Source organism: Cordyceps javanica, chromosome 7 (genome assembly GCF_051103115.1).
Source record: "Cordyceps javanica chromosome 7, complete sequence".
NCBI classification, from domain to species: domain Eukaryota; kingdom Fungi; phylum Ascomycota; class Sordariomycetes; order Hypocreales; family Cordycipitaceae; genus Cordyceps; species Cordyceps javanica.
In genome coordinates this window covers 117,562-137,130 of record NC_139301.1, presented here as the reverse complement: position 1 = coordinate 137,130, position 19,569 = coordinate 117,562, and the positions used below count along the sequence as shown (strand labels likewise).

The 19,569-nt window shown below is 53.3% G+C and overlaps 7 protein-coding genes across 7 annotated transcripts; 3 read left to right on the top strand and 4 right to left on the bottom strand.

Annotated features, from left to right (window-relative positions):
* Positions 1-845: 845 nt before the first annotated feature.
* V2A60_009561 (ADP-ribosylation factor family-domain-containing protein) lies at positions 846-1,580 on the top strand (the record flags this gene model as incomplete). The annotated part of the gene is made up of 3 exons (XM_083260826.1): positions 846-1,095; positions 1,194-1,340; positions 1,417-1,580. The coding sequence occupies 3 exons, from the start codon at positions 846-848 to the stop codon at positions 1,578-1,580; spliced, it is 561 nt and encodes a 186-aa protein (XP_083116952.1).
* Positions 1,581-2,905: 1,325 nt separating this feature from the next.
* On the bottom strand, positions 2,906-4,426 carry V2A60_009560 (kinase-like domain-containing protein; the record flags this gene model as incomplete). Its single annotated transcript, XM_083260825.1, has 1 exon — positions 2,906-4,426. The coding sequence occupies one exon, from the start codon at positions 4,424-4,426 to the stop codon at positions 2,906-2,908; it is 1,521 nt and encodes a 506-aa protein (XP_083116951.1).
* A 1,581-nt stretch (positions 4,427-6,007) lies between these two features.
* Positions 6,008-7,344, bottom strand: V2A60_009559 (actin-related protein 2; the record flags this gene model as incomplete). Its single annotated transcript, XM_083260824.1, has 3 exons — positions 6,008-6,738; positions 6,800-7,219; positions 7,323-7,344. The coding sequence occupies 3 exons, from the start codon at positions 7,342-7,344 to the stop codon at positions 6,008-6,010; spliced, it is 1,173 nt and encodes a 390-aa protein (XP_083116950.1).
* Positions 7,345-7,722: 378 nt separating this feature from the next.
* On the top strand, positions 7,723-8,565 carry V2A60_009558 (Asp/Glu/hydantoin racemase; the record flags this gene model as incomplete). The annotated part of the gene is made up of 2 exons (XM_083260823.1): positions 7,723-7,827; positions 7,903-8,565. The coding sequence occupies 2 exons, from the start codon at positions 7,723-7,725 to the stop codon at positions 8,563-8,565; spliced, it is 768 nt and encodes a 255-aa protein (XP_083116949.1).
* Positions 8,566-8,622: 57 nt separating this feature from the next.
* V2A60_009557 (general substrate transporter) lies at positions 8,623-10,250 on the bottom strand (the record flags this gene model as incomplete). The annotated part of the gene is made up of 2 exons (XM_083260822.1): positions 8,623-10,056; positions 10,146-10,250. The coding sequence occupies 2 exons, from the start codon at positions 10,248-10,250 to the stop codon at positions 8,623-8,625; spliced, it is 1,539 nt and encodes a 512-aa protein (XP_083116948.1).
* Positions 10,251-10,559: 309 nt separating this feature from the next.
* V2A60_009556 (thioredoxin-like protein) lies at positions 10,560-14,785 on the bottom strand (the record flags this gene model as incomplete). Its single annotated transcript, XM_083260821.1, has 3 exons — positions 10,560-11,288; positions 13,622-14,672; positions 14,718-14,785. The coding sequence occupies 3 exons, from the start codon at positions 14,783-14,785 to the stop codon at positions 10,560-10,562; spliced, it is 1,848 nt and encodes a 615-aa protein (XP_083116947.1).
* A 1,654-nt stretch (positions 14,786-16,439) lies between these two features.
* Positions 16,440-17,707, top strand: V2A60_009555 (uncharacterized protein; the record flags this gene model as incomplete). Its single annotated transcript, XM_083260820.1, has 2 exons — positions 16,440-17,156; positions 17,207-17,707. 2 exons carry the CDS (start codon positions 16,440-16,442, stop codon positions 17,705-17,707), a joined length of 1,218 nt encoding a protein of 405 aa, XP_083116946.1.
* Between the last annotated feature and the right edge of the window lie 1,862 nt (positions 17,708-19,569).

Below are 19,569 nucleotides of genomic sequence, written 5' to 3'. Positions count from 1 at the left end.
TTCAACCCATTTCAACCCACTGCCGCCTTATACGGACCATCGTATCCCCCCCTCCCCCTTGCCCCTCCCTTCTCCCCAGAAGCTGCCTGCCTGCCTGCCCGGTACCTAAGGTAGTTGGAGGCCCAGAGCCCAGGGTTCCAATTTCGTCATTTCCTTTTTGCTCATCTCCCGACCCGTTTCCCAATTTTTTTCTTTTTTTCCCTTATTCCTGCATACAATTCCTTTCACGCGCTCATCAAATTCATCACGCATCACACACCCGTCATTGTCGCTTATTTTATTTTTCAAAACCCCCTGGTACGTATGCGTCATTGCTCTTGTCGCCTCGCTGCCCCTGACATCTTCCCTTCTCTTGTACCCTGCCCAAGTGCGCCACGACGCCAAGTCACACGCGCCGCGCGACCATCTCCAACTTCCCAAGCCAGACAACCCCCCCCGTTTCCCGTCAACTGTCTCGCTACATTTACCCTATTCACCTGCCCCTCGCTACTTGCTTGCCCGCTTCCGCTTCGCGTCTCTCTTTACCTCGGTCGCTTACAAGCTCTTGGCTTTTTTTCCTGTAGACCATTGTCGCATCGAGAAACGTTTGTGCGCACTGCCCGTTCCCTCCCTCCCCCTTCAACCCCATTTCCACCCGCCCTCCTTGTTATCGCTGCACAACCGTTCCTACATATTACTTTTCCATCCCGCCGTTGCTAACGCCCGTCATTTTGCGCAGAATCAAGCAAGGATCCCTATCGCGACGAGCTACAATACAACTCACTGCAAAACAAAGCCATCTCGGTGTCCTCTATCCGACCCCGAGTCGCAAGCCGCGCTTCGCCTTTGCGCACCAATCCGCAGTCATGGGTGGTCAAATCTCCAAGGTTATGGGCAAGATCTTCGGATCCAAGGAAATGCGCCTCCTCATGCTCGGTCTCGACGCCGCTGGCAAGACCACCATCCTCTACAAGCTCAAGCTCGGCCAGGACGTCACCACCATTCCCACGGTCGGCTTCAACGTCGAGACCGTCACCTACAAGAATGTCAAGTTCAACGTCTGGGACGTTGGCGGTCAGGACAAGATTCGCCCTCTTTGGCGTCATTACTTTAGCGGTAAGTTACTCTTTGTTTGAACTTCCTCGCCGGCCGTTTCTCTTGTGCCTTGCGCGCACCCTGCGGCTCACCTCTCGCTAACTTTCTTGTCAATACAGGCACCCAGGGTCTCATCTTTGTCATTGACTCGTCCGATCGTGCACGTATAGAAGAGGCGCGGCAAGAGCTACACCGCATCATCAACGACCGTGAGATGAAGGATAGTCTGCTCCTTGTCTTTGCCAACAAGCAGGATCTGAAAGAAGGTGCGCCATGCCCGCTAACGCCAATCTGCAATCCGGAACCCCCAACCGCAAGCCGCTACTAACTCGTACGCTCTAGCCATGAAACCCCAGGAGGTCACCGAGGCTCTCCAGCTCTCCAAACTCAAGGACAAGGTCTGGTACGTTGTCCCGAGTTGCGCCACAACCGGCGAGGGCCTGCTCGAGGGTCTTGCCTGGCTCTCCAACAATGTCAAGGCTCCCCCTGCCCCCGTCAAAAAGTAATGGCCGACACCGACAGCCACCACTGCCTTTCTTTTTTCTTCTGTGTGCTACGATACTCTTCAATATTTCACACGCCAATCATCAACTCGCACGTACTGGCCCCATGGAGGACGGCAACGCCAAGTTCTGGCCAAAAGAATCAGTAGTTCCCAACATATACAGACGGCGAGGCCACTGCGCAGCCCAGAAGAAGAGAAAGCAACAGAAAGGAAGGAAGCTCTCATTGCTTCGCAAGACGTTTCGCCACCCGCACACTCTGCAGGTCATGCAGAGATGATGATGATGAGTGCTGGGTTCAGCGCATAGATTGGACAACAAGGGGCGATTGGACGGGCGAGATTCCAAATCACCATGTACCATGTACCCCAACCAACCAACCACCGCGTCAAAGTTTTTTTTTTTTTTGTCTCTTATGACCTGTCCGCAAAAAGGAAGAAAACACCTGTTCATACCATTGTAATACGACAACTAATTTCAAGCAAGGAGAAGAACGGAGGGGGGAGTCAACGAAGAGGAGAACGGGGTGACGACAGTGTATCCGCGGGCAGGCCGACAGTCGTCGTCCCCACGTTGTAATATCGGGCTCATGTATTCTGTACAGTCTTTTTTTTTTTCGTTTTTGTTTTTCTTCTTCTTCTTCTTTTTATATATACATTTATTACTTTTTTTATTACATTCACCATCATTACAGCCCTTGTTTCTTTGCTCTCGAGCTCGCTTTGCCTTGATTCTCGTCATTACATCAGTCAGTATATGCGACAGGTACACTTTCCACTGTACACCTCAACTGCATAGTGCCTCAACTGCACATTCAATCAAATACTCTTGAGGACAAATAGAAATGCGCTATTACAAATGGCCATTGTGTAGTCTGTACATCTACAAGTCTAGTCTAATTCCAGGTTGTCGCTGTTTTTGAAAAGAAAAAAAGAAAGAAAAAAAAGAAAGAGAGAAAGACAGAATACTACCGCTCCCGTCCCCCTCTCCCTTTCCCCTTGCTGAGGAGCAACATGTATAAATCGACGCCAACGCCCACCTCCCTCCCATGGTTGTATCAGGAGCGCATACGAATCATTGTCCTTCAAGATGAAAAACAAAAAAAAGAAAGGAAGAAACGCCCTTGCACGCCATCCATCCATCCTCCTTATCCCCGGAATTAAAGTCAATAGTTGGTAATGAACAAGCCCAAAAGAAATACAGACAGCTCAGCAAACACCGCACGCCTACCCACCTCCTCTGCTTCTCTTTCTTTCCCCTGTCTCGTCCACTCTCTTGTACAATCAATCCCCTTGACCTAGCACATCCGTATTCTCGAAAGAACAAAATTAGTCCTTGACGCGCTTCGACGGCCGTAGCAACGAATCGTCGCCGCCGCCGCCGCCGCCGAGTCCGCTACGCTTAGTGCCCGGCAAGCTACTCGTGCGAATGTCGTTGTCGTCCTGGCTGACGCGGCGGTGCGGGTAGTCGACCGTGAGCCCCTCAAAGGCATTGGCCGTCACCTTGTCCCCGGTGCTGAAAAAGGGCAGCTGGAGGGCCTGCGCGGCCGTGAGCCGCTTGACGGGGTCGTACTCGAGGAGACCCGAGAGGAGCCGGTAGCCTTCCTGGCCGAGTGAACTGAGCGACGTCGAGGCCCCCGATGACGTGTTTGTGCTGCTCGGCGCGTTGGAGATGGTGTTGTGGTACCACTTCTCCAGGTTGGACGACAGCGGCGCCCCGTGCGAGTGCCGGCCGTGGTGCGCCGCCATGCTGGCCTGCAGCGCCGTCAGCTGCCCGTACTCGGGCATCGTGGCCAGCAGCGGCCACTTGTCCTTGGTCGGTGCCCCCATAATCTCCATAATCTTCATCATCTGGTTTCGCTGAAAAGGCACCGTCTTCTTGCTGTCCATCTTGGCCTCCTCACCCTTGAAGATGGGCCGCAGAGAGAGCAGCTCCGCAAAGATGCAGCCAATGGCCCACATGTCAATGGCCGGCGTATAGTGGTACGAACCCAGGATCAGCTCAGGCGCGCGGTACCATATTGTCACGACTACCTTGTCGCCGCTGAAGAGGGAGTGGAGCGGCTTGTCGAACCGCCGCGCCAGGCCCAAGTCGCCAATCTTGACGGCACCCGACGAGCTGACCATGATGTTGGCGGGTTTCAGGTCACGATGCAGCACCCAGTTGGTGTGCAGGTAGTGACAGCCGTTGAGGAGCTGAAACATGATGCTCTTGACCGTAGCCGGTGGGATCGGGTGGCGTGGCTGTTGCGTGTGGTGGTGGATAATCTGCAGCAGATCGTGTTCGGCGTAGTCAAACACCATGAAGATGCACTTGTCTTCAAGGATGATTTCGATCAGGCGAATGACATTGGCGTGGTTCAGCTCGCTACAGAGGCTCATTTCTCGAATGGCGCTTTGGGAGATGCCCGTGTAGCTAACCTGTTCACCTTCCTTGTCGGGCTTGAACTTTTTGATGGCCACCTCATGGCCCATGGGCACCGGCGTGCCGTTTGTGCTCGTAGTGATGTTGGCGCGGTTGACCGCCTTGTAGACACGGCCATAGGTACCACTGCTAATGAACCCAACAATTCGATATCGCTCCGTGACCCGGACTTTGGGCTGATATCCTCCTGAGCGGCCGAGGCCTTCTGCAGTCCGTTTGTAAGCATGATTCTGGCTGCGATGGGTGGATGTTGGTGCTAGAAATGACGAGCCCCAGGAAAGGGACGACGGGGCGAACGACATGGCCGGAGCAGCAGTCGACGGATTCCACTGGGCACCGCTAGGCTGCTGCTGCCGGGGATATGGGGGCTGGGGTTGATGCTGATAGGATTCGTTCTCGGTGGTGGGCCGCAATCTCAAAGGCATGGGAAGCTGCTCGGGAGCTTGTCCAGAGCTTCTCAGATATGATGCGATGATATGGCGGCCCGTGACGCAGTGATGTCAAAGTAGAGAAGGCCTCGCCTCTGCCCTTTGCCTGACGAGACGGATGACACAAAATCCCAGACACCGGCACGGCCAACCGAAAAAAACGGCAACGTGATAAGATAGATGTGGAAATAGGCAGGGGATTATGAGCGCCTAAGGAGGGGCCGTGAGACAACCACTCACGAGGCAGCTATATAGCTCGGCTCACGAGGACGAGATATTCTCCTAGCTGCGAATGACATTGACACTTGTCAAAATGAAAAAAAGAAACAAGATTTCCTGACTCAGCTTGTTCCGCTCACCTTTCCCAGATAAACAGGGGCCGCGGAAAAAAAGAAGGTCATCCAGAAACCATGGACCAGGATGCGGTTTCCGGGGCGAGCTGTTCCCGCGGGGGGGGACAGAAATAGGCTATCAAAGGGCGCGCCAAAGGCGAGGGGGCAAAAAAATATTTAGACCAAGGGAATACAGTCGAGATACGTACCGTCAAAAGCTGCCTGTACGCCACGCTTGAGGGACTGATGCGTTCGCGCGCTATTACCAACGCCGGCGCTGCCCGAACCGGGCCCCGAGGGCGGATTCGTCATGCTCATCGTTATTTTTCTTGCGAGAGAGTCTCCGACTCAATTAAAAAAAAGAAAAAGAGGAAAATAGGAAATAGAAAAAAAAGGGACCAACTGGTTCCGTTGGCGGGATTTGTGGAAAGTCTCGGCCCCAAATCACCGAACAACAACCACCAGCCTTGCCGACAACGACGACGTCTCCCAGTTTCGGAAACTTCGGGGCTGGTTTGGCCTATGATCGACTCGGCGGAATTCCGGTCGGCGTTCCACAGGCGAGCCCGGCAAAAAAAAAAAGCAAGAAATAGAGAAGCGCAACAGCAGTAGTCGCAGCAGTAGTCGCAGTAAGTCGCAGCAGCAGCAGTTGTAGCCTTTCCCTCCCCCCCGGGCTCCGGACCTGGAGATGAGATTGCGGTGGAGTCTCGGGGGCCTTCGCGATGCAACAAACAGGGCGGCGGTATGAACTACCCTTATTAGTTGGAGTCGACGCTGGGCATGCGCACGCAGTGACACACTCGCGGGCCTCGACGTGCAGCGACAGCAGGCGAACCTGCCTGCGCACTGTTGCAATTGGGCGAGACGGTGAGGGTAAAGGCAGTCTTTCTCCTGCGTAGCCGCTTCTTTTATGCAAACGATGTATTCTGCGAATTTTTAATGCCAAAGCGTACTGCAAAACTGTTTGTCACAAAAGGAAAGACGAGGAGGCGTCATCTTTGGCCCCAAAGTGTGCCCTGAGGCAGCTACATCGCAAGATGACTAAGCTTTGCAAGTTGACTGGCAACCTCGACTTGGAACCGGAACCTTGAAATCACAATAAATTCATGCCGAATATTTTTTTCTCGCCTAGCTGAATAAAAAAAATCACATGTGTACGATGACCGTGGGTTCACCGTTACAGTCAAGTCTGGGCTGCGCGTAGTCATCCACCCTTGTTCCCTTTTCACATGTCTGGCTGGCCGCCTCATCGTGGACCCAGCTTCTCCAGCACGCGAGGGCCTTGCTCATCCCACTCCGCCTTTGTTACCCACATGCTCTCCTTGTCGGCCATGATGTTGGCCAAGACGGCGCCGCCCAAGAATACCATGTGTCTTCTCCTGGGAGGGTCTTCTATGCGCACCTTGAACTTGCTCAGGCGCTCGGGGTTGCCCTGCAGTGCGCGCGTGAGCCACAGCTGCTTCAGCTCCTTCTCCAGGCGCGACGGCAGTCCCGGGTACATGCTGCTGCCTCCAGACAAAACGATGGCCTTGAACAGTGACGCGCGAATGTCCACGTCGGCAGCCTGAATAGTGTTGAACAGGAACTCGCCGAGGCCAGGCGACTCGTTGTCGACTAGGTGAGGCTGGAACAGGCACTCGGGCGCCTCGAAACGCTCGCTTCCCACGCGGATGACGCGGCCGTCGGGCAGTGTGTAGTTTTCCACCAAAACCGTCGTGTCCTCGCTAAGAGCCTTGTCGAGCTCCAGGTCATATGATACATAGCAGAGCTTCTCCTTGATCTGGCGTACAGTCTCGAAATCGGCGGTTCGGTTTAGGGCGTAGCCGCGGCGGAGAAGCAGCTTGATAAGATTGCGGGTGACGTCGCGGCCAGCAACATCCAGTCGCTTTGTAAGATGGTTGAGGACGACGGATTCGTAGACGGGGACAATGTGTGTAACGCCATCGCCAGAGTCGACAACGACACCAGAGCTTAGACCTGCGCGATATTGTTAGTGATCGCTCCCACATAACGTACAGAATCTTTGCATTAGCCATACCCTGGGCATAGAGGGCTAGAACTGCTTGAATGGCAACATATACGCCACCGAATCCGTATCTGTCAAACATGACCTCGCACATCTGTTCGCGGTTCTTGAGCGGGTTCATCGGAGGCTCTGTGAGCAGAATCTTCTGGCCTCTTGGGTCGATCTGAAGCTTCTCATAAAAGGTATAGTCCCAAAGATGCTGCATATCATCCCATTTCTTGACGATGCCATTCTCCATGGGGTAGCTTATTTGCAGCATGGTGCGGGCGGCGGCGGCCTCGTCGCCGCACATGATGTCCTTGATTACGATGTCATTGTCCGTCTTCTCCTCCGAACGCAGAATCGGCCGGCCGACGATGGAGGGGAACTGGTGCTCGGGGAAGTTCTGCGCAGCGTAGCCGACCTTGAGGAAACCGGTGCCGCCGTCGAGCACTATGAAAGGAGAGGGGTTGTATACGTCAGCGACCGCGAGGCTCGGGGCCGGAAGCCATTCGGACGAAGGGGCTGGTGTCGCAAGGTAGGATCATGGACATACCGATGGGCGGAGGATTGGCCATCTTTGCGACAGCTGTATAGTACTTGCAAGGCGAAAAGGAGGTGCTGCACGAGGTGACGTGGTGTTGAGACGCAGCAGCCTTGACAGCTTCGAGTTGGCTAGCTGGGCCTGAATGGTGGGGTCGGACGAACGTCAGAGGTGGCTGAATGCATCACGTGAACCCCCGCGGTACATACTTGTGTACTATGTAGATACCCTGTAGCACCGGAGCGGGCCGGCGATGCCCGGCGCTCTGAATGGCACGGTGGTTTTGGCTTTGACAAATGGATTCGAGTAAATCCTAGTATACAAGTTTTCCATTTAAAAAAACTCACAATAACTTTTTGCGGTTATTCTTCTCTTCTTTTTCTCGATTCCTCTTTTTTCGCAAGCTGTCACAATGGCGTCCCCATCAAAATTCAGGGTCTTGATTCTGAACCCGAACAGCTCTAGAGCGATGACGGAGGGCATGAAAGCGGCCGTCTCCAGCCTGATACTCGGCGAGGTATTTACACTCTTCTCCGATATCCAACTTACAATGTTTTTGGAGAGAATTTCTCATTTTTGTTGAAACTTCTAGAAATTGGAAATTTCCACGTATACCGCCCCCAGCTCTGCTCCCGCCAGCATCAACGATGATGAGGGAATACAAGCTAGCACCGAGGCCGTACTTGCAGACATTCTTGCTGGCAACCTCCACTTGAACAGTTACGATGCTGTTCTCATAGCATGCTTTAGTGTTCACTCACTAGTATCAAAGCTATCCTCCATGACTACGGCCGCCGTCACTGGCATTTTCGAGGCCAGCATACTGGCGTCGCTCTCCATCATTGCGCCCCCCGGCGGAAACGAGTCGTGGGGTATTGTCACTACCGGCGCATTCTGGGAGACTCATCTAGGTGACGGCGTCAACGCGTTTTTGGGACAGGCGGCCGGGCAGCCGAATGACCGCTTTGCCGGCACCTTCTCGAGTGGGTTGACAGCAGGCGACTTCCACACTGTGTCGCCGGAGCAAGTTCAGGCTAAGCTCAAGGACGCCACTGTTCGGTTGCTAAAAGTCTCCAACGTGCGCTGTGTTGTCATGGGCTGCGGCGGGATGGCCGGTCTGGAGAGTATCATTCGAGACGCCGCGCTCGAGGTATACGGCCAGGAGCGAGGTCGGTCCGTCTACATTGTTGATGGTGTCCGAGCTGGCTTGTTGCAACTGTACCAAATAATCCTCAGTAGACGCGAGTTTGCATAAAGAAAATGTGGTCAATGTACGCTAGCGCTATCTTACAATGATGAATGAATAGCATGTTTAATCAAGGCGACGAGTACGACCCCAGACTTCATCTACATCTCTCTTGCCCTTGGTCTCGGGGATTTTCCAAGTGATGAAGAGGGCAGAGGCGGCAGCCACCGCAGCAAAAACAAAGTAGACCCAGCCACCATGGCCACCAAAGGCTTTGTTGAGAGCACTGTTGAGAATGGGGAAGAATTGCGCGACGATGAATGTTGAAACGTAGGCTCCAGCGAGAGCCCAGCTCTGTGCTGCGCCAACTGCCTCCTGACCGACCAGCTCCGAAGCAAGGATGAAAGGTACAGGGCCCAGACCGACCGCAAAGAAGGCAACAAAAAAGACGACGGCGAATGCAGACAATATCTGGAATCCAGAGACAATAGACAGGGCCAGGGCAAGTGAGCTACATCCTTGACCAATCACGGAGATCATGAGGCAAGTCTTGCGTCCAATGCGGTCTGGCAATGGTGAGCAGCCGAGGGTCATTGCCAGGTTCACAACAGACACCAGGATGGTGAGAAGAACCGACGAGATGGGTAAAAGATCCTGCAAAAGCGATACAGAGTACATGATGATCGAGTTGATGCCGCATAATTGCTGGACAAACATGGCTCCAACGACAGCGACAATGGCTGGTCGGTACATGGGATCCTTGACGACTTGAAGGAAGCCGAGATGGTCTGGAGGAGTGCTCTCCCCACCTGCAGAGACCATCCCTTCTTCTGACTGCGAAAGGAGGCCCTGGGCTTCCTCAGCAGAGCCAGCACCCTCCCACGCGACCGTTTCGTCTCCAATGTCGACGTTGTGGCCGCGAATTCTTTGCAAGATACGCTTGGCGCGAGTCGCATCACCATGAGCCGCTACCCAAGCAGGGCTCTCTGGAACGGCCAGCAGCCCAACTGCTTGTGCCACACCGATGCAGACGGCAGCACCAAGAATGACCCTCCACGCACCACCGTGACTGAAAAAATAGCCTAGAATCTGCGCTGCCAAGATGCCGACATTGATCGCGACCTGCGTCATGACACCAAAGAGGCCTCTCTGGTCAGGCGGCGCAATCTCGCTAATGTACAGAGGCACAATGACGGTCGCGCCGCCAGCACCGATGCCGGCCAGGAAACGGCCGAGCGAGAAGACTGCCACGCCCCCGGACACGGTCTCGACCAAGGAGCCCAGGGCGAACAGCAGGGCGGTCAGGCGCATCGCAGGCAGGCGGCCGCGCTTGGAGGCGAAGTCGCCGGAGCTGAGGGCGCCGATGAGGCCGCCCACCGTAAACGCCGAGGACACAAAGGCAAATGCGGCCTCGTTCATCGGGATGCACGCGGGCACCCAGCTGGTGGCGTCGTCATCTTGGCGGCCCGCGGCGAGGAAGCGCAACGCCAACCTCGCGACGATGGAGGAAATGGACTTTTTCCTGCAGGTGATGACGTCCTGGGGCGCGTTGAGCTCGGCCTGTTGGAGCGTGTTAGCTGCTGTTGCCGTCCGGGTCGTAACTTCAAGGGAGGGCCCCGCGACGGGCTGGTAGGGTAAGACAGGCGTACCAGATGGAAACCGAATTGTAGCGGCCCGAGTGTCGCGATGACCAGCAGCGAAATGAGATGAAACGTAATGTCCCGAAGACCTCGGCTTGTACCTTGGCCAGCCATTATTGCGGTACCAGAGAATTTTGATGATGTGCCAGTTGCCGATTCGTTGAGTGCAAACAGTCGGAAGAGGACAACTGGAGAGGAGCAATCGTTACCAGCGGCGGGGGGCGCGCCTCACACTGCAGGTCAGCCTGGCCCGCCTCGTGACTGACTCTTGCTACCCTGAACACAGTGAGGGTTTGCAGTCCATTACATATCTGCAAGCTGTGAGAAGAACAAAATAACTTGAATTGAATTTGTGGTTTAGTTTGGATCTGTCGTAGCTTGCCGTAATTTTAGTCTAATAAATCCAACTTGTTTTACCCGTCTTCAGTTGGATTGCTCCAGATCTTGCAAAACCTTGCGCCCGCGAATGCAGTCCTTCTCGTGGAATGGCTCTCGAGAGTGTTCCGCAATGCCCTCCGCTATCCACTGCTGCACCGCAGGATGCTCAAACAAACGATCAATGTACTCTCCAGCCGGCCCAGGGATCGACAGGCCAAACGTCTTCATGCGCGACGCGATTGGCGAGTAAAAGGCGTCCGCCACCGAAAACGTCGGCCCGGCGATCCACGGCCCGCCAAACCTGTCCAGCCCTTCGCTGAAGAGCGCCGTCAGGCGGTCCAGCTCGCCCTGCAGGTCCTCGCCGACGGGGCCGAACTCGACGCGCAGGCCGACGTTCATCGAGCACTGGTCGCGGATCGCGGGGAAGCCAGAGTGCATCTCGGCGGCGGCGCTGCGGGCAAAGGCCCGGGCGGCGCGGTCGCTCGGCCACGCGGCGGGGTGGCTCTCGGCGACGTACTCGCAGATGGCCAGCGAGTCCCAGACCACGGCCGCGGACGCCGGGTCGTGCAGGCAGGGCACCTTGGCCGTCGGCGAAAAGGCGATGAAGTCGGGCTGCCGCGGCGTCGGCTTGAAGATTTGCAGCCTCTCCTCAAAGGGCACGCCCACGGCCTTGAAGAGCACCCAGGGCCGCATGGACCAGCTAGAGTAACGCTTGTTTCCAATGAAGAGTGAGTAGGACATGTCGGGTGTCTTTTGTGTAATGATGATTTGTGCCTTGGAGGTTTTGAGTAAGTATTGTCCGACAGCGGATACCACTTGGAAGTGGCACAAGAAGGAGCTTGACACCAATATATAGGATCAACGACACGGGAAGTGGATTATTACTTTGCACTCCAGCCGCACGACGTTGACTCACAAGACTAATAAATACTATATAAATCTTCTAATTACGAACGGATGCATTTCTAAGCAACAAGATCCACTCATCGACACTGGCGCGCCGGCGATTTTTCAGCTCAACGTCACAATGCCGCGACGGGCCGCGATTTGTGCTCTGACAACGTCGTGAAACGTAGCAGCAACAGAGTAAGGCAAACAATCCAAGACATTTGTTCGTTCCTGGCCTCCCATCATCACTACTGTTGTCGCCATTATCACTACTGTTGTCGGACTGTACACCGTCAACTTGGTCTCCAGACTCTACGTACTAGTCGAGTGTAGCCAAGCGCGACTCGGCGTCAGACCTCACTGAAACTTTCGAAATGCTGTGTACTCCAAGCGCGCATGCAGATACATGGCCGTAGAGGACTTTGATAATTCCCTATTGTGACAGTGTGAAATTGTACAACATTGGGCTGCCATTAGGAAAACTTATAAGAAGGTGCCCATGAACCGCAGAAATGTAGAAGCGTTCCTTCTTCACATCGCATCTGCAATTTCGAAAAAGAAACTGGAACCATCGCGGTTCAGAGCAGTCTTGAACCTGCCTCGAGGTGATAGAGACTGAAACTTGTATGTTGAATCGACCTGCTTCGATGTCCGCCGAGGAATGCACGCAGCACTCTGCTGCCAACGCTAGAGCGAGTTCCCCGACTATGTTGTATGCCCTGCTAGAAGACCGCAACTGACACTGCCAGTGCAATGGATCCCAGAATCGGTTCCAACGCGTTCAACGGCGTTGATGAATACGTCTGGAACCACACATTCATGATTACGTCCCAGCGACTCGTAGTCGCGAGAGGGGTCTTAATCATGATATTCGATTCCCTGGCCGTCCTCAGGTGGTCAGGCAAAGACACCAGCGAGGGAAACTCGCAAGGCAACCCCGGAAAGCCTGTTTATCCAGGGGACAATGTCGTGGTTTACGACGCATATGTGCGCTTTCATTAGCGTGGCGATTACGACCTCGCTAGAAACGTTCCAGCGACTCGTGGTTGCGAGAGGGGTCTTAATCATGATATTCGATTCCCTGGCCGTCCTCAGGTGGTCAGGCAAAGACACCAGCGAAGAAAACTCGCGAGGCAACCCCGGAAAGCCCGTTTATCCAGGGGATAATGTCGTGGTCGCGAGAGGGGTCTTGATCATGATATTCGATTCCCTGGCCGTACTCGGGTGGTCAGGCAAAGACACCAGCGAAGGAAACTCGCGAGGCAACCCGGATTTTCATCATTTATGGAAGCATCTCCATATGAATGATGCACAATATGGTATGATTGGCGTTGAAGAATGATGCGCAAGGCAAGTTACTTTGAATTTCTGCAAATTACTGTATTGTTTGTTGCTCGGGAGCCCTGTTCAGATACCTAAGATTCGAATTGCACAACATTATCATTACGTGGCTCAAGACTGTGAAGTATGGAACGCTAAAAACGACCGACTGATGAGCCGGTCTAAAGCGATTGTTGTAGATAGAGACCCTCCTAATAATGTAGCCTCGGTGGTGACCTTCCTTCCACCCGCAACCCAGTTGTCCGCGCGGCTCAAGTACAGCTCATGGGTGAGGAAACTCATAATAGCAGTCGATTGTATGAATACCAGATATCAAATTTGACAGCAGCAGTATTCCTGACTTCCCCCGGGATCACAAACATCGCTGCGCTCTTCTTTCCGGCGGCGCAGTGCTGTTGACCAGGTTCACTTTCGCAAACTTTGTTTGCAGTCGCCTGAGAAGCTGCCATCTAAACCTCTGGAGGATTTCAGGCCCAGAGAGAAGCGGTCAGACGGAATGTGGTACCAGCGTTGCCACACACAACGTCACCGACAGTCCGGCATTGGAATTCGTGATACTCTGACTCTCGTAATGAGGCTGCATGCACCTTGGCAACGCGGTGCCAGTTGCAGACAAACACCCCCCGTTCGCATTTTGGAGCTTGGCGGCATGAGTCCCACTGTCCTTCCTCGAGCGCGATGATACTTTCGATGAGAAGAGGCGTTTTGGGTGGTTTGCCACAGAGGCCAATGGAAATCTCGGCTCTGAGCAACGCAGCTGCCGCATGACGAAGGTCATGCTTCCGACAATATCGAGCGATGAATTGTAAATACGTCCGCAAGGAAGGCCTGAATCTAACTTGCGCGCTTGTATTCTGGCTTTCTGCCGTGGCTAGTACCTCTTGAATAATGCTCCAGGCGGAGGTGAAGTCGTCGTCAAAGGGATCCCAGCATGTTTCATCCGCCACATGCTCGAACGGAAGCAGACGCATCTTGAATGAGATGCGAGTCAGAATACACCGCACCCTGAGCGCTGCAGCTGCCAAAGGGTGAATATTTCTGTTGAAATGCATCAGAAGCTGATATCGCTCTGCCCACAATGTGAATCTGCTCTGGAGCGTGGTGCGTCGCATGTCCACCGCCGCTACATCAATTGTTGAGGCGCTAGGTTGGGCCAAAAATTTGTCCAAGACAGTATATAATCCAATCCAGAGCATTTCCAGCTCAATGTATGCTTTTATAGCAGAGCCGGGCGCCCGATTTTGAAGAGATGCGAGGGCTTCCTGCCAATCATCGTCTGGAGGTTGGGAAGTCAAAAGCAAGGATTCTTCGCAGATCCTGACCGACTTGATGAAGAGATACAGCAAGTGCATCGATTCTGTTGAAGAGTCTACGTACTCCCAGAACTGCCAGTGACGAAGGAGTAAAACGGTCTTTTTGTGCAAAGCCATAAAGGTTTCAATGTTGCCCGGATGACCGGCAATGGCGCAGAAAAAGAAGTTGGCTACTATAATGACCGCTTTGTCTCCTACAGACAAATTCTCTCTTCTCGTCAATTGCAAAACATGCTTCAAAGATGCCGAGTGCTGGATGACGGTGAGCTTGTTCAGCTTCGCGCGGTCGGCGGTTGCTGGGTCGCCTCTTATGTCGTTCCTTGCCCACATCAGGGCCGAGAGCGCGTTGGTCGCGTGCCAGACGGCCGGCGCAGTCATTACGAACCGAGGAACATGGTAGCGCCAGTACTCGCCGTTGAACTCGTCCGCCACGGCCGAGTGCAACTGATCGAGGAAGTAGCGGTTGAGCCTCCGCTCCTCCGGGCATGAAGCCACGGGCGCAGCGCCGAGCCGCAGAGACGGACCGACCGAATCGAGGAAGCCAGCACATCTTCTCCCGCCACTGCGGCAGCGCATACAGAATGGCCTGGCCTCGTCACACTTGACACGACGAGATCTGCGCAAAGTTCTCAGTAAATCGACCACTGATGAGTTGCTTCACCCGCAGAGGACCCAGGGGAGGGGTTGTACCGGCATGTCCAGCATCCTGTCCTCACTCTTGGGGCCCATCGCTTCTTTCGCTTGGCCAGCTGCTGGTCTTTCGATGGTACTACCATCGAGTCCCCATATCGAGCCAGAGAGCCCATGTTGGGCAGAAACGCCAATCTTGAAAGCAGGCAGAATGTCTGCCAGGTATCCAACGGCGCATCAAGCCATCAATACTTTGGGCTGAGGTGCATGAACAAGCGAAGGAAGGTGGCTTAAAACATCTGCGAGGCAGAAGATTTTGCGTAGTCAGAGTGGGCGAACCCAGGTCGGCAATCAGGCTGAGGCTGAGATTTGACGAAAAGCCCCTCTATTCTGGCACCCGCCTGTCAGGGGCAGCAATCGAATCAGCCATCAATGTGAATGCTACATTAAATTTTCAACGGCCTTTATTCAGTATTGAGTTTCCGCTGCAATAAGAGTGCACAACTATTCACTCGTTGCTGTCAGCATGGAGCCTCACTTCGGGACACAATCGCTCGCCGAGTTTCCTTCAACTAGATAGTTGCTGTTAAGCTTCGTCATCAACAATGCACAATAGCTACAACTACATGACTTTCCGTTTCGCAGACAGCCGAATCGAGAGGTCAATAAAAGTTTAGCAAGAAACTGCCGGCACTTACAGGCAGCTCAGTATTCTTGTGCATTTTAGAAATGAAACGAAAGAAAATAAGGATAAAAACAAGAGCGAAATGAAAAATAAACAATTCGTCAAGCGCAACTGAAAAGTGGTTTCTGGTAGGATGGTCAAAACGCGACAGAATTTATTAGGCGTGCAGTGCTAATAAGATACGCCCAACGGGCCAACTCTTGGTAAGCTCACCAGACGTACTATACAGCTACAGCTACAATGGAATAGTTGCATCATCTTCGAGCATTCGGCTTCTATAACCCCACATCTCGTTTCTGTCTCATTCTTGCACGGATTACATACGGGCAAAGCCTGGACTTGGTGTGCTGAGCATAGCCGGCAGCAGAGTGAGCAGCACGGGAATTGAAATTCCGAAGATTTACACCGGGAGGGCAAGTAGTATCGTTGGAGGCTGAATTGCGTTACATAGCATGCAACACATAACTAGTCATTTGCCGAAATCTGATATAGGCCTGCGCGGAGCTCCTTCATGGGCAGCGCCGGACCGACGGATCTCGGCGCAATCGGTGCAGCTTTTAGAGCAACTTTAGCCATGTTCAGGTCCAAGCTCAATTTGACATGGGCACGGCGCCAAATAGGTACCGATCTCGCAAAAGCGATCATCGCTCGCACGTCCACCCCAAGCGGCGTTATACCCGTTCTGGTCCGGAGTTACTCAATGGCGACACTGAGCGGAGCCGGAACCCCGAAGCCGCACTGGCACACTCTGCCAACGTAACTGACTAACTAGTTGTAATGCAATTCTGCCCACCCTTTTGTGCATGGGACTCATTCTGAGTCGAATTCGCGTCTTCGGATTAATTCGTATCCTTCTATCCCTGCTCCTTGATCGCTCTCGGAAAGGGACTGGTAAAATTATAGAAAATCCTCTCCGAGAGACCTGGGCAATGCAATGCAGCACAACGAGCGAATACGAGGATAAAAAAAGCGGAAAAAAAAATAATAATATAAGAGACGACAATGGTACTACAAAGTAGCGGCGGAGGTGCTACAAAAACAACGAGAGAACACAGCACAGAAACGCCAATGCCAAACAACATACCCGCGGGGACGTCGCCACCTCCGGACGGAGGACTGACCGCTTGGCTGCAAGTCCTTGCCGGCCACCTCATCGTTTTCAATACCTGGGGCTACATCATCAGCTTTGGCATCTTCCAGCCGTACTACGAGCAGCAGCTTTCTCTCGACCCGTCCGCCGTCTCCTGGATCGGCAGCGTGCAGATCTGTCTGATCCTCCTCGTCGGCGCCTTCTCCGGCCGGCTCTTTGACGCGGGCTACTTCCGGCCCATGCTTGTCGTCGGCGCTCTCCTGCAGCTGGTCGGCATCTTTACCGCGAGCGCGGCGACGCGGTACTGGCAGCTCTTCCTGGCGCAGGGCCTCTGCCAGGGCCTCGGCTGCGGCGTCATCTTTGCCCCCATGGTCGCCAACACGTCGACGTACTTTGCGAGGAGGCGCACGCTGGCCATCTCCGCGTGCGCCTGCGGCGGCGCGACGGGCGGCATCGTGTTCCCGCTCATCGCGCGGAACCTGCTGCACGGCATCGGCTTTGGCTGGACCATGCGCATCATGGGCTTTGTCGTGCTGGCCGTGTACGGGATCGTGCTGGCCTGCGTGCGGACGCGGCTGGCGCCTCGCAAAGCTGGCGCGTTCATCGACACGACTGCTTTTCAAGAAGCGACGTATGTGCTGTTCGCAATCAGCATGTTCATCACGCTATGGGCAACTTACTTTGTGTACTTTTACGTGAGTTCGGTTTCCGGCGTCGAGTGATTCTCGTACTAACCCGAAAGTAGGCCCGCGCATATGCTGTCAATTTTCTCAAAGGGTCGCAGGATGACTCTTTCAACATGCTCATCGTCATTAACGCGATCGGTATTCCGGGGCGAATGGTCCCCGCGTATCTCGGCGACCGTTACTTTGGCGCCGTCAACGTATTTCTGCCCACTATATTCGCAATGGCAGTATGCGTCTTTGCATGGGTCGGTGTAAAGACTATCAGAGACGAATATATATGGATCATATTCCTGGGCTACTTTGGTGCTGGCATCCAGGGGCTTTTCCCAGCAACATTGGCCGGTCTGACCAAAGACCTCAGCAAAAGCGGAACGAGAATCGGCATGATATTCAGTCTCGTGAGCATAGCTGCTTTGACGGGACCGCCTTTGGCCGGCAAGCTGATTGACGTTGGCGACGGCAGCTACCTCGGCGCGCAGCTCTGGGGAGGCACATGTCTGGTGGTCGGTGGTCTAATACTTGTAGCTGCAAAATTCTGCAGCCGAAAAGAGGCCGCTTGAGCGTGGAAGTAAGTCTGCTACGATGATCATGAATAAATGACATATACTGGGAAATCTATACGAATACAACATGGAACGCAGGGTTATGATATGAATAGCATAAATAAACGGCTTGGGCTCATCAAAATTTACAATGCATTGCTACAATTATTCTCATTCTCAGCGTATCTTGAACGAGGGCGGTCTTGTGATTGAGCCACGGTTGTTCGTGAAAAATCAGGAGGACAGTTACTGAACATTCGTAAACCAAATCTCGGCCTAAAAACAGTCACAATAACCTTGAATGCTGGCTATGGACCATAGGGCCTGAGTAAGTTCCAGAGCTATTCGAGTCTGTCCTTGGCATTGACCCAGTGAAGCATTCCCATACTTTGCGTCCCCAGTAACTACTGTACACCACTCCAGTCGATTTCGGCCCCGTGCTATTAGGAGCGAGTCTACTGGGAGCAACCGCTGGCGTCAATCTGTGCTCTCACGCGATCGTTGCATAAAATGACATAAAAGGATATTCTACGCAGTCAGTCGAGTTCGAGACTTCGATCGAGTCCAGCGCGAACATGATCTGACCGCAGCTTGCGTATACCACCCACCGTCAAGCAACTCATTGGAGCGACTGATTTCTGGCTACTTGTAACACGCGATATAATGCTGCTGTGAGTCCTCTAGAGCGACAATATTGTTAAATAGCTACACAGCGAGACAGCTGGGTTAAAGTCGAAATGCTAGGGCAACCGATAATCGAACCCAGCTCCGAATACCTCACTAGAGACAAGGCATAGTATATGCAAAGCCTAAGTTTCGCTCACTCGGTGTAAGGAAATCCCGCAATTATCATCATAGTTCGTTTGCCGCAGCGGTGCCAATATCTAGGGAGCCATTCAGTTTTGAGGGCGGGGCGGCGGGCAAATCTAGGAAGCGAAGGTAGTTCACTGCCATGACTCCCATTTCGGCGGCTGGTCGCGTGATATATGGAGCGTCGACCATCATAAGACAGATCCATCTGCGGCTTGCCCGTTAGGGGTAGAGCATAACAACTTATGAAGAAATAGTCTGTCGGGTATGCATTCAAATAACGTTAGCCTGAAGTGCCGACAGCTAACTGACAGACCGGATGTTTTGCAATGAGCTACGTACCTGTAGAGATGTTTCGGCTTCTTACGGTCAATTTAATCCCGTCAATGCTGTTATTCTTCCTTTTGAGACAATATTTCGTCATCTATTTGCGGGATTGGGATCCTTGGGAACAGCCACCGACGTAAGTAAATGTGAAAACACGGGCACGCCTATCCACGGTGGATCAAACATGGAAACCCAGAAAGTACATGTAAACGGGTGGAGTCAAGTTCTAAATGCTCATTTTAAAGGGGAAGATATGTCAGGCAAGCAAAAGGAAGGCCACAATTGAAGCAGGTCATTCAACTTATACCGGGTGTGCTCTGAGTCTTTGAACAATTACAATAATGTCATCAAGAAGATATTCCTTCAAGAATAGCATCATGTGGAGATAATTTCTATGTGAATGAGACGAATCTATGTTTCATTGTTGCCAGACTCTTCGCTCCATCTCATTGAATGTCAGGCGTCTTTGAGTGGCCGTCGTAGAGCTGGGGTAGCGATGAACACAAGGGATTGTTATGTGACTGGTGGGTCGCGTGTATTCCTGCAGTAAACTTGGACAAGGATTAAAGAGAATGGCTGGTAAATCAAACGCATCGGGCCGTCAGCCAGCCGGCTTGGCTGAGACAAGGCTGCAGACAAAGAATGGAGAGGCTGGTCTATGCCCAAGGAGTCGATACCCAATCATACAACGAGGCAACGAGGCTAGCATCTAGGCAAGAAAGCAGCCTTCTCAGACTTCATCT